The sequence below is a fragment of the Pelobates fuscus genome, chromosome 13 (genome assembly GCF_036172605.1).
Source record: "Pelobates fuscus isolate aPelFus1 chromosome 13, aPelFus1.pri, whole genome shotgun sequence".
NCBI classification, from domain to species: domain Eukaryota; kingdom Metazoa; phylum Chordata; class Amphibia; order Anura; family Pelobatidae; genus Pelobates; species Pelobates fuscus.
Window position 1 is genome coordinate 15,436,958 of NC_086329.1, and position 13,731 is coordinate 15,450,688.

Here is a 13,731-nt window from a genome sequence, read left to right on the forward strand (position 1 = left end):
GTATTTTACACCTGAATCTAATCTAATACATACAGTATGTATCTTACACCTGAATCTAATCTAATACATACAGTATGTATCTTACACCTGAATCTAATCTGATACATGCAGTATGTATCTTACACCTGAATCTAATCTGATACATACAGTATGTATTTTACACCTGAATCTAATCTGATACATACAGTATGTATCTAACACCTGAATCTAATCTGATACATACATTATGTATCTAACACCTGAATCTAATCTAATACATACAGTATGTATCTTACACCTGAAACTGTGAAAGCCTGGCTTGTGCCTCATACATGTAGCTGTATGCTGTGTACATCGAATGTGTGTGCAGTCACCTCATATACAGGAATGTGGAATGTTGTTCTTTGTTGTATTAAATAAATCAAAAGTCAAGTAAATACATGGTAAAAGTAATATAAGTGCATAAAAAAAGCAAAAACAAACAAACAAACAAACAAAAAAGCCATAGTTTAAATAAAATGAATGCATGGAGAAAGTGATAATGAAATGAATGTATGTATGATAAAGGTTAAATGAAAGCTCTGTAAATATAAAATGAATGCATTGGTAAATGTCACTGCTAGTCCCATGTGGGTCTGTGTGTTTTTAGACTATCTGCTCCCTCCAGCAGTGCAGGGGTTAATTCTCACCTGGCTGCTGGGCAGACACTGACTCCTCCCTTGCTGTGCTGTGATGGGTTCCCTAGCAGAGCTGTGCAGGGAAGCCTGCGGGCGGTAGGACCCGGTGGTCATCCAGTGAGAGGCAGGGTGGAAGGCACACACACACAGAGAGAGAGAGAGGCTGGGGAAAGGAAGAGAAGGCAGATCACAGTGTGTGCAGGGGAGGAAGACACCCAGACCCAGCCAGGCTCAGCTGACCCACTACAAGAAGGATGAACCAGGGCTGATACAGGGGGACCAGATCCAGCATCCAGAGGGCACCTACCTCCCAGGGTGACAGCAGCCAGGACCTCCCATCCCTCCATGCAATCAATGGGCTGAATCTGCAAACAGCAGCAGCACCACTACAAGCAGCAAGCCCTATCCTTCCTTCCTCCTCCTCCTCCCACCCTCTCCCCCTCTCTGTCTGCTCCCCCCCTCCCTCCTTCTTTCCTCTCCCTTCCCTCTCTTGCTCCCCTCGGTGATGGTTTAGGCTTCAGCTGGCTGCAATCCACCAGTAGGCCCCAAGCCCCGGTGACTGCTCTCCTTCCAGGCTCAGCTCACTTATTACCTCTTGAAATCATGTAAGTCATACCACCCCCACCCAATCCTCTACCCCCCCTCCTGAGGCACACACACCCTGTGTCAGCACCCACACCCTATTCTGGCCATGATGGAGGGGGGCCTCCTTCCATAGCACACCTTAATAATCCAAGACACATCTGTCTGGGGTCCCCCTATTGTGCTAAACTTGGCAGGAGGGGGGTGTTTCATTCCCCTCCATCCCAGGAAAGGCCCTCTGCTCTGTTAGTACATTGCAGGGAGAAGCATGCAAACTGCATCTAATGCGCAGGAAATCCATCCTAGCTGCACATGCATGCACACCTCCTGCACACACACACACACACTGCATGTGCATGGTATGTGGCCATTGCTGCTTTATGGGCAATGCAGGGATTGTATCCAGCCCTGTTGTTTGCTTGAAACATGAGAGAGAGAGAGAGACACAGACTGATCTTTTCTAGGGAAGGGCTGGGGCTGGATCAATTCTAAGCTGACCAGAATTGACAGTGTTTGCTTTTAATTTTTTTATATATAATTTTGCCTTTTTGCATTGGTACACCTGGACAGATGCTCTATATTCTATCCAGCTGGTATTCTCCTCCTTTCAGTGATGCAATGTATCCTGTGTGATTGGTGTGTGTGTGACTGAATTATTTTATTACTGCTGCATTCTTCATGTGTATGATACAATGTAGCTTTTTTTTTTTTTTTTTCCTTCCTGGGAATATAAATGGGATTTTAACTTAAATATGACTCCATTATTTCAGTGATTAAAATGTTATTACATTAGATTTTGTTTTCTTTCTCCACTATAGCCCTCCCTCCCCTTTATAAAAAAAAAAAAAAAAAAAGAAATGCCCACTTCCTGCGCACATACTGTAATGTGGCTGCTTTGGCTCAGTATGACAGAGCCCTGTCCTGGTTTGTGCATCTAGGATGCCAGCTGCAGGCAGACAGACCACCTGGTACCCAGGCTTCTAGGAATGCAGAAGAATCAAAAAACACTGTTTACTTGGAAAAAAGAATGTTCCATTAACAGGAGAGGGAAAGTGTGTGTGCTTCATATTTGGCATGTTCCCATGGCAACCCTGCACTGCATTTAACTCACTGGCTGCCTGTGGATATTGCATAATTAGTCTCCTTGTAAATAGGTGTGTGTATATATATATATATATATATATTGATAAGTTTTGTTAGATTGGCAACTCACAGATTACTTTTAGTAGCAAAGATACATGCATCATTTTTATTCATTTTTTCTTTTCATAAAATTGTTTAATATAAATAAGATTATATTGTTTACAGGACCTGTTACTAGCAATTATTTAATTACTATAGTTAATGGATGAAAGTAATTAAATCTAAATTTAGACCCCTTCCCCCCCCCCCCCACCCCCCAAAAAAAAAAATTACACTCAAAATATATATATTTTTTTTCTGTAAAGTTTTACATAATACTTTTCCAAAATATCATAAAGTAATTGGATTTTGTTTCCATTTAACAAACATTTCACCCTGGGGTGATGGCTTTCCTACTTCGACATCACTATCTTAACTCTTTAATATAATTACATTTGAATGTTGACTTATTTTGTTTTAACACTTTTTGCATGAGGAGCGTGGTTTTTTTTTTTTTTCTCTCTCTGAAAAAAAAAAAGGAAAACCTTGTAATTGTCTTTTATTTTCTCCATTTTTTTCTAAACAACTAATCGCTTCTCAAGATCATATTTTCTAAGTGATGTCTTTTTAAACGTTGTTAATTTTTTTTCCCCCCTTCTTTTGATCCCCAGGGCTAAAAAATGAGAGTAGTCAAGTGAGGAGTGACTAATCCTACAAGTATTTACTTGGTCAGAATAATAATAGAAATGAGCACTCTCTGATTTTGTATTGACTTAATAGCTGTAAGAGTCATAATGTTTCATTCATAATGTTACAATATAACTCATAATTGCAGGTGTTCCAACTGTCATACATGTTGTATGCAGCATATTTAATACGGCAGAGACACATGCAATTGCTTAAAACTATATTCTGGATCTAAAGGATAGTTTTTATCTTTAAGTATGACTTTTTGAGCCCCATATATATTTCAGTATTTTCTCATGATATATGCGTCATGGTTCTCTAGCATTATGGGATATGTAGTCCACTACAGCTGGAGTGCCAAAGGTTACCTACCCCGTGAAATTATGATCGTGTAGACCAGGGGTGCTCAAAAGGTAGATCCCGAGATGTTTTAAAACTACAGCTTCCATGAAAGGCGTTCTAAAGGAAAAAGCATCATGGGAGTTGTAGTTCTACAAAATCTGCGGATCTACCTTTTGGGCACCCCTGGTATAGGCAATTCATGATTGATAATGCTGTGAGGATAACCAAAAGTGAAGTAGGCCAGTGGAGACTTCAGATTCTGAGAACAGATTTAAAGGACCACTATAGGCACCCAGACCACTTCAGCTTAATGAGGTGGTCTGGGTGCCAGGTCCCCCTAGGATTAACCCTTTCTGATGTAAACATAGCAGTTTAGGAGAAACTGCTATGTTTACATATGGATTAATCCAGCCTCTAGTGGCTGTCTCATTGACAGCCGCTAGAGGCGCTTCCGCGCTTCTCACGGTGATTTTTCACAGTGAGAAGACGCCAGCGTCCATAGGAAAGCATTGAGAATGCGTTCCCATGAGACAGGCTGAATGTGCGGCTTGTGCTGCGCATGCGCATTCAGCCGATGACGGGAAAGGAGGAGGAGAGACCCCGGCGCTGGAAAAAAGAGCCGGGTGAGGGGGACCCAAGGATCCTATAGAGCCAGGAAAACGCGTATGTTTTCCTGGCTCTATAGTGCTCCTTTAACCACCACTGAAATAAGTTAATTTAAAGGGACACTATAGGCACTGTAATAGCTTCATTTCATTTTGGTTAGTGTGTAGCTGTCCTGGTGCTGTCCTTTCAGTGTTTTATAATAGTTTTTAAATTGTTTAATGTTAAACAAGAGTATCCAGCAGTCCATCCCCTCTATGCTGCTTGGGCTAACAAGGAAGCATTAGCCAAAACATTAGTCGGTGGCTCTGATTGGCCAGGAGTGTCAGCTGACCTCATTCAGCCTATCATAGTGCCAACTGCTGGTATGAATCAGTATGGCGCTAGAAGGAAGAGTGTAATCTGTCTTAGCCATACCTCCACTGGCGACTTGGCTGTGGGTGGCCAGGGATCCTTATTCAAACTGAAAATGTTTTAACACTGAATGAATGGACAATGCCAGGGGACTCCATGCATTATTAGCAATTCAATCAGATGAAATGGTCATACTGAATACAATGTCCCTTTAAACGTTGCTAGAAGTAGAGATGTCACAATATCAAGTTTGCTGCAATAACCTATCTACTCTGAGAAGAAACTAGTTAAAAGGATAGAATAGATTAAATATTCACATGGGCTGAAGAACATAGGCAGTTTGAATGGCAAACTCTGGATCTTTTTAACAGAGTCAAAAATGTTAATATTTGGGACAAATAGCACAGTATATGTAAAACGCTCAAAGCTAGAGTATGGGTACTGCCTGTGTGCTTCCCCCTGTTATCGGTTTCTCAAATACTGAGTGATCAGAGCAAACATTTAATTTAAAGGGACCGTGTAGGCACAGGCACCATAGCCATTTCATTGAATTGGTTATAGTGTCTTGGAGTCCTCTGGCGTTGTCCCTTCATTCAGTGTTAAACTATTTTAGATCAGCTTAAAGGGACACTCCAAACACCTAAAGCACTTTAGCTCGCTGAAGTGCTTCATGTCAAAAGTGTGTGCATGCCCTCCTTTTCTAACCCTGCCCAGATTTTCTGTGGCTGTCCTATCACAGACTTCCTAATGCAGCTCAATGATAAGTCTTTGCAAGGCTGGTGCTCTGAGTAGTTGCTGCCTCTTGCGTTTAGCTCCACTGAGCTAACTAAACCAGGAAGTAACAGGACCTGTTGTCTGATTGACAGCCAGGGTGGTGTAACCAGGTTAATTTATAAGTGTCAATTTCTATCAAAATCTGCACTTTTTGGAAAAAGAAAAAAAGAGGACACACTCTTCATACATAGTTTTTTTTTGTTTGTTTTGTTTTTTTAGCAAGCTAAAGTGCTTTAGGAGTATGTAGTGTTTCTTTAAATGCATGCCTGTTTTATTGGGGGTATAGCTAACAAACCGTTGTTGTTTTTTATTTGTGCAGTGAAGTGTCTCTTTAAACGCTGTTTCCCTGGCCACTGGTGTTATGGCTAAGCCAGAGCTTACACTCTTCCTTCTAATTTATACAGTATGTATTCAAAGTATTCTTAGTATGGTTTGATAACTTGTTTCGATTGGCACCCTCTGCCACATTCCCTCCTTCCAGTGTTCTCCTGAGGAAATCCAGTTAGCTCTACAGAACTAAGCAGGAATGCACTATGTCTGAGAGCTTTAGCTGAGCACTTTCCATCAAAGAGTGTGGTGGAAAGTCATTGAGATGACTCTAAAATGATTTATGTAGAGACATCTGACTGGATATGGAATTGGTGCCCAGTAGGAGTCAGGTAAACTGTCAAACCACAATAAAACGGTTTGACTACTTGTCATTGGTTAGCGCAAGTGTGTGCCTGGCACCATAACAACTACAGTGGGCTGCAATTGTTGCAATGCCTGGGGTGATCCTCTAAAACTGTAATAATGCTAGTTTAAAAACAGGCGAATTATTGCCATTCTTCAAGTGGCACATCTACATATTAAATCTGTTTTGAAAAACCGAATAAAAATATTTTTTTTTTTTTTTTTAAATCCACCATTAGTTTTGATCAGCGTTTCCCAATCTGTGTTCTGTTGAACACAAATGGGGTTCCACTGTAATTTCAGCAAACAAAATGGCCGCCGCGATTTAGCCTGGTCGGATGCCACTGCTAATTGAGGCGGGCAGCGAGGGAGCACTCTCCCCTGCTCAGCTCCCTCGCGCGTACCACAGTGATGCTGGAGTCGGCATCCCTAAGAGGCGCACAAGGGAGCTGAGCAGGAAAATCACTGCTCCTGCACGCCAACCGTTTAGCCCAGCAGTCCCACTGGAACCCAGGGACTACACGCCACGCACTCAGCCCAGCAACCCCACTGGACCCCAAGGAAATAGACTCAATGCCAGCACTCCCAAAGGTAGGGAGGCTCGGTGGAGTAAAAAAAATAAATAAATTGTGTGTCTGTTAAGGAGTTTGTGTGTGTGCGCGCTTGTCAGTGAGAGTATGTATGTGTTTGTATTTGTGTCTGAGTTTGTGTCAAGGTTTGTGTATATGTCACTGCGTGTATTGGTGTGTGTGTCTGTGTGTATATATGTCAGTGTGTATATGAATGTGTATGTGTCAAAGTTTTTATGTGTGTCTGTGTGTTAATTTGTTTGTGTGTGTGTATGTATGTGGCATACGTACAGCAATCCATATGTGCATACATCCCAGCAATCAAACACCAACATGCAAACACACTCCTGCAAACACAAACATTACATACAAAAACTCCTGGATTCAAATTTCTAATTTATATACAAACACATCCTTCACTCAAACACTAATACTACACATAAATGTACATCCGCATTTAAAAGCGAACACTACATCCAAGCACACCCCTGCGCGCAAATGCAAACATTATATGCAAACACATCCCTGTATCAAAACTGTAACATTATATACAAACAGGGCTCGAGTCCTGCAGGAACACATGGGAACGGCATTCCTGCACTTTTTTTTACAGCTGTAACGCCATTCCCGTTGCTCCTGCAGGCACTCAGGGGCGGCAAAAAATGCCGTCCCCAAGTGCTCCCCGTGTTCCCCCTGTTATTGGGGGCACAAGAGGTGGCCCAATAGCAACCTGATGGACCCCCCCGGCAGGCGCCTGTCTCCCGTTCAGACGCGGCGAGGGAGCGGTGTTCTCCCAGCTTAGCTCCCTTGCGTGCCGTTTGCTGGTGCCGGGAGCCGGAATATGACATCAGATTCTGACTCCCGGCATCAGTAGACAGCCCGTACAGAGATGGGAAAACACAGCTCCCTCGCCGCGCCTGACCGGGAGACAGGCGCCCGCCGCACTGAAGCCCCACTGAACCCCAGGAACTGGTCTATGGCAGCTCTCCAGGTAGGGAGGCTGGGTGGACATTTTTAAATTTTAAAAAATAATAATAATTTGCGTGTTTCTGTGTGTGTCTACGAGTTTGTGTCTCTCTACGAGTGTATGTGAGTGTGTATGTGTGCACCTGTCAGTGTGCATGTGTTTATATATGCATACAAGTGTATATTGTTTCCTTTTTGGGGTGGGGGTTCCCACACTTTATTGCCCAGGACTTGACCCCTGTATACAAACACCAACTGTACACAAAAAAGCACACCTGCTCCTAAGTACTACTATCTGTTTACTATCTGCGCTACGGCGCCTACATTTTTTGGGGGTTCCACGTCTTTAGCACATTATGTCAAAGGGTTCCACGGGAAAAATTAATTGGGAACCCCTGGTTTAGATAATAAAAACCAACTCCCTTCCATTTATGACATCACATCCTTGTTAGTGCAATGGACAAAGAGAGCAACATAATCACAATACTCTAGGAAGTGAATAGTTTGACTGTCAATGCCATTTAAGGGTTAAGGATTCCTAAAGCAAAATGAGTCATTGTTGGAAGTTGTAATACTATTAGAGAATGTCCACAGAAAGTTATGTCAAATGCTAGTTTTCAGAGAATCCAGGGTTCAAGTTTGTGACTTGATCTCATGTTCGTCGTAAGACGGATGTTGATAGTTAAGTAAATTTGATCCACACATAATCTGTGATCAGATAATCTATGTGTGCTTTCCACTCTAAGGGAATCCCCCTTTTTGTTCTTTTTACCTGCCAAGTTGTAGACTTTAGCTGCCTCTTATTTATTGAACTACAACTCCTGTAATTCCCAGCAAGCCACTGGCTGCAAATGATAAGGGTACAATCCAACAGTAGCATTGTCAGGAAAGTTTGCTTGTGATGGTATTTGCCGTAGATCCATGCTTTATAATTTGCACAATTGAATGAATAATTCTTGTGTTTGCTTGTTATGTTACAATGTATCACTTCACCAGTCTTTGCAATGAGATAACTGTACAATGTTTGTTTGTACAGGATCCCAGGTTCCTTGTCTTGTGATTTGGTTCTGTGTTGGCATTTTGGCTCTAAACATGTTTTTGACATTACATTTTCACTATTCCTCTTTTAATATTGACTTAGGGCGTCCCAAGCTCTACTTATAGTGTTTATGTGGAGTAGTATAGAAGACCCTGTACGTTCTGTATTGTAGTCATGTTTGGTTTATTATAATACCCCCTCTTTAAAATGGCGTGGTCTCGTGTCTTTTTAAATATGTGGCTTTTAAGGGCAGTCATTTTTCTTTTACCGCTGACTGCACTTAAGTTAGCTCTAGCATTTTTGTAATGTCAGCCCTATTTAATTATTATTATTTTTTATATTCTCTGTTGTTGCTCTTCATAAATACAATGTTTGTTGTAGGAAATATTTGCAAATGTAAAAGGATCAAAACATATATGCATTTTGTTCTGCTGTGTACAGCATGTCCTTGCAGGCTTTTTATGGTAAACCTTGATTTTTTTTATTTCTTTCAGTGTTTACATTTCAGTGTTTACATTGCTGGCTAGTAACACCTCTAGTGACAGTGACTCAGACTGCCATTAGAGCTGCTTCCTGGGTCAATTCTGCACCGTGTGCAGCACCTATATTCAGGATCTCCATTCTCTGAATGGAGACACTGGACGTTCCACATAGAGATGCAATGATTCAATGTGTCTCTACGAGGAGATGTTGATTAACACTGTGCAGCGTTTTACAGTGCATGCGCAATAGCCTCCCAATGCTTTCCCATAAGAAAGCATTGGATTGGCTGAGGTCGGCAAATTTCATCTTTTCCGCCACAGAGGTTTCCGACAGGTGCAGTGAGACTGGTGCGGCACTGGAAAAAAGGTGAGTTTAAACACCTTTCCAAAGAGTCAAGGGAAAGCCGGACACCTAAACAATGCTTTGAAAACTGCAGTGTCAGAACCACATATTCGTATTCCTGACACGATTGTGTTCCTTTAAGTAATTAGCTGTACTTCTTAAAAGCTCATTAATGGTTTAGGGGAACAATGTTTTGCAGCATTTCCACCTTGCTCCTGACATCCCTGTCCCTCATTCTCCATGTTTTCCTTCATGTTGGCTACTGTGCTGCAGTCTGAGGTCTCTGATGAAAATCATATAGCACTAACCGTAGTCAGAGTTGACACACACAAAGCCATCTTTTTTAAAAAAGCGGACACTTTTGTACCTTGTGTTTCTTTGTGTCTGTCTGTCTGTCTGTCTGTCATACAATCCCACTATCTGCAGAGAGATAATTGGGCAATCCAAGCATATTTGGAGCAGTATTTTATCTAAACTTAAACTTGTTTTCCTGGCACTACAGGGTCTTTAGGTCCCCCACCCTAAGAGTCCCACTCCCGTTGGGCTGAAGGGGTTAAAACCCCTTCAGTCACTCAGCTTTCTCCAGCGCAGGGCTCCCTCAGCACTGGGGAACTCTCCTCTTGCTGCCGTCGTCAGATCCGAATGTGCATGCGCGTGAGACGTTCGAGCATTCAAACAGCCCATAGGAAAGCATTACTCCATGCTTTCCTATGGACGTCAGCGTCTTCTCATTGTGATTTTTACAGTGAGAAGCGTGGAAGCGCCTCTAGCGGCTGTCAGTGAGACAGCCACTAGAGGCTGGATTAACCCTCAGTGAAACATAGCAGTTTCTCTAAAACTGCTATGTTTTCAGCTGCAAGGTTAACACTAGAAGGACCTGACACCCAGACCACTTCATTGAGCTGAAGTGGTCTGGGTGCCTATAGTGGTCCTTTAAGCCTATATGTTCTTTCCCTCGCTCCTAACAAGCAGTGTTTCCTGTTTTTGCACCTTTAAAACTCTAGTCCTATATTGATATGCAGAAAGCTGATTTTCACTATGTTCTGCCAGCGATGTTGTGTGTACTGGAATAAACTCTGCATGTGCACTAGAAATATTATTGGGACATCCTCCTGGGCTGATTATTTCCTGTTCTGGACACTTTTTTTTAATTGCAGAACTTAAATGGTCATCTAAGCATCATAATTCTGAGTGATTGCAAGGGTTACGGTGCAGAGAATGGCCATCTTCTTCTCCTGGGTGACTTATAAGTAGTGAGTTGCAAGTTAACTGCTATGAATGATTTGCTATAAATGCCTCCTGGAGCTGTTTTGTTTAGAAGGAGGAAGCTTTTCTTCCTCCTTTGCAGTATCCGTTTTGTCCATCTTAAAGGGACACTCCAAGCACCAAAACCACTACAGCCTACGGCGAGTAGTCAAAATGAATTAGTGCAGTTTGGAAAGTTAGCTTGGTCCCGCCGGGTGATTGCATGATAACTACCGGTAAACACTATTCTAAGTTTACAGAGAAGTACCCCTGCAGGTCTAAAATAAATTCATAGGTACCCCTGCCTTTCTAGACCTGGAAACTAAAGTCCTTTCCAATGATTTTAATTTCAGATGAAATGTACAGACACTGAGTTAATCCCATATTGGAGAAAAAGCCTGATTTAAAGCTAGTAAAAAATATTTTTAAAATTAATATGAACTATTAATCTGAAATATGAAAGTCACAAAACAATAATATAATAGATAATAGTTACACACAGAGGACACTGACACACAAACATATAGCTTTCGGACATTAGGGGGGGGAATCCTGGTCCCTGGTGGGTCGGCAAGAGAAGTCGCATGTCTGCACCCCCTTTGGGGTGCAGTCATGTCCTTCCAGCCGGTGCCAGGAAATGTATCAGAGCTTTCCCGTGGTAACATGCTGCAATGCTCTGATACAGTGCAGGACAGAGAACGCCGGCCTTGCAGGAACCACTGCAGAAGAATTGGATGGCCTTTGAGGGAGATATTTGATCTCCCGGTTGGCCATGCTGTCCCTCTCCTGACTGACACCCTGAGGATGTGGCCGTGTGAGAAATTGGCCCTGGCTCCTGGTGTACCCTCTGATTTTAGTGCGCGTACCCCTTGGAGTAGGTGTAACACAGACTGAGAAACCAGGTTCTAGTTGAGTTGCTTGCTAAAATATTAATTTTAGTTGCATAATGAAATGCTCAGTATAGTATGGTAGTCATGGCTGTGTTAGCTCAGGACATTTTAGTAATTACTAATACTAGCCCATCGTGAAGATGATCTGAGCTTAATGTCTAATGTGTAAATCTCGCTGTCCGTATTGGGACACCAGTTTCAGTTGTTTGATTAGCCTGAAGTGTAGTTCCTGGGGTCCATAATCATGTGAAGCTCAGTTGGCATTCAGGCCTGGTTTTCATGGTCCACATGTAGGCTTTACGTATTGTTGTTATTTCTATTATTATTATTATTATTATCGCCTTTTTTTTTTTAATTCTTTATTTTTGTGTGCAAAGGTTAACATACAGGCTTGTTATGCCACAACAACATTGACAAGCGTATACATCGTTGGTACAGTGTTATGGCACATAAAGGAATTGCACTTTTTAAAACATATTTTGAAACAGGTTGAACGCATGCTAGACAAGTTAATAATGGTGGGAGACCCTTAGTACAGGTTAGATAGACCTATTCGCTGGTGAGTAGAGGGTACATGTTAACATCATCAAGAATTGGGTGCTAGTTATGTTCAAAAATCTGCTGGGAGCATGAACCCTAGCTTGTGTGAGTGACTAACTAGAGGGATGGGAGACATGGAGGGTATCAGCCGGGTCTCTGTGATACTGTCAGCGGGGAGAGCAATGACTAGGGTGCATATAGAAGATGAAATAAAACTAGACAAGCAAGGCAAGTTTGTGTGCGTATGGGGGGTATCAGCTTGTAATGAACTCCGTCTCAGTAATAGCCGGGGGGGGGGGGGGGTTCAGGATCCATCCCCATGACCCATAGGATCCGGGGGTCAGCCGATCCCAGATCTGCCAATGCTCTGGAATTGGGTACACCAGATCGTCGATGCTGGGGTGTCATGCAGGTGTGTACTTTTCGCAGAGACATGAGACTGTACTGTGCTTGGGTGCCTCGTGGTGCTCCTGCCCTCCGGTCCGCCATTTTGTGGGGCTGTGTATGTCAGAGTCCCGATAGCTTGTCTCCTGTCTATGCTACCCATAACCACGCGCTTTCCCTTGAGATATGCAAGCCTCCGTGGGGTGATCGGCATGTGTGTTCTCAGAGTTCGCGGCTTCTTCTTGCGGGGGCGCCGCAGGTTCGTCTGCATGCCTGCTGGCTTTGGGTGCTTGGCGGGACTGTGCAAGTAGGACTGTGATTTCGCAGGTTCAGATGTATGTCGGTTGGGGATTGGTGTGCCCTCCAGCCGTGCCTCCAATCGTGCCCAAAACCTTTCAAAGATAAGATTCAGACGTGCTTGGGAGGCTGCTAGGTAGGCCTCAGTAGTGGGGTTGTTTGTGCGATCTGCCATCTTGGGTGCTGCTCTGCTATGATACTCGAGAAGCATTTGGTGTAGTCGTGGAGGGCCTCCCGGGACCGGGATTACCCCCCCGGTCCTAATGGGGGGGGGGTGGGAGGGGAGATGCAGGTGTCCGCTCTCATTATCAGAGGTCGGCGCTGGAGAGTGGCAGTCTCTCCTGCGCCTGATAGGCTTGTAGGCCGCAGTATGGTAAAGGCTGGCGGTCCAAACCCGGACGGCTCCAAGTTTGGTGTCTTTCGGATCAGCACGGTCCCCCCTTTTCAGCCCGTGGGTTGTGCGGTGAAAACCTACTGCTTGGCTGCGGTCAGTTGCGTTTTCCATCGGTTTAGCTAAGGAGCTCATAACATGTGCGTCCGCTCGATTAGCCAGTCAGGCCCCGCCCCCCTATTATCGCCTTTTATATAGCGCCAACATATGCCACAGCATTTTTACAATTATAAAATGGGGATATTTGACAAGTCATTTACATATAACATAGAGCGGAGGTCAAGAAGTTCATGACAGCAGAATGTATAAACTTGTGGCCCATTTATTTATATATATATATATATATATATATATATATATATATATATATATATATATTATTTTTTATTTTTTTTTATATATATATATGTGAACTGTAAGATTTGTGTCTGTTTCTTTCTCCTGTGTGCTATGATATCTAATACCGCTCTTTGTTTCCTTTTCTAGAAAGAAAGAAAAAAATACAGAAAATTAGCTTTTTACCCTCCCGTCTGTCTGTGTGCTGGTGCTGAGCACTCATTGCGGTCATTATGAATGAAGTAGCAATTGTGAAAGAGGGCTGGCTGCACAAACGAGGTAGGAATCCAAAATGTTTATTCCTTTCACATAAAATGCTGATGTTTTGCTGTTTCTTTAAACAATTCATAGACCACTTTGTTCATGCTTAGCCTAAAATAAATGCATTGTATTCCTAGCTTCGTGCGATCTATGAAATCCTTCTCGTAAAGCTTTGTATCAAAAGGTTACTCCAACC

At 42.9% G+C, this 13,731-nt stretch overlaps 1 protein-coding gene across 1 annotated transcript in view; it reads left to right on the forward strand.

Annotated features, from left to right (window-relative positions):
- The first annotated feature begins 728 nt into the window (after window positions 1-728).
- The window catches only part of AKT1 (AKT serine/threonine kinase 1), a 98,211-nt gene continuing 85,208 nt past the window's right edge, over window positions 729-13,731 (forward strand). The window contains exons 1-2 of the mRNA XM_063439531.1: window positions 729-1,261; window positions 13,425-13,553. Of these exons, the coding sequence (XP_063295601.1) occupies window positions 13,508-13,553 (46 nt within the window). The 5' untranslated portion in view covers window positions 729-1,261; window positions 13,425-13,507. The remainder of the gene's footprint in view (window positions 1,262-13,424; window positions 13,554-13,731) is intronic.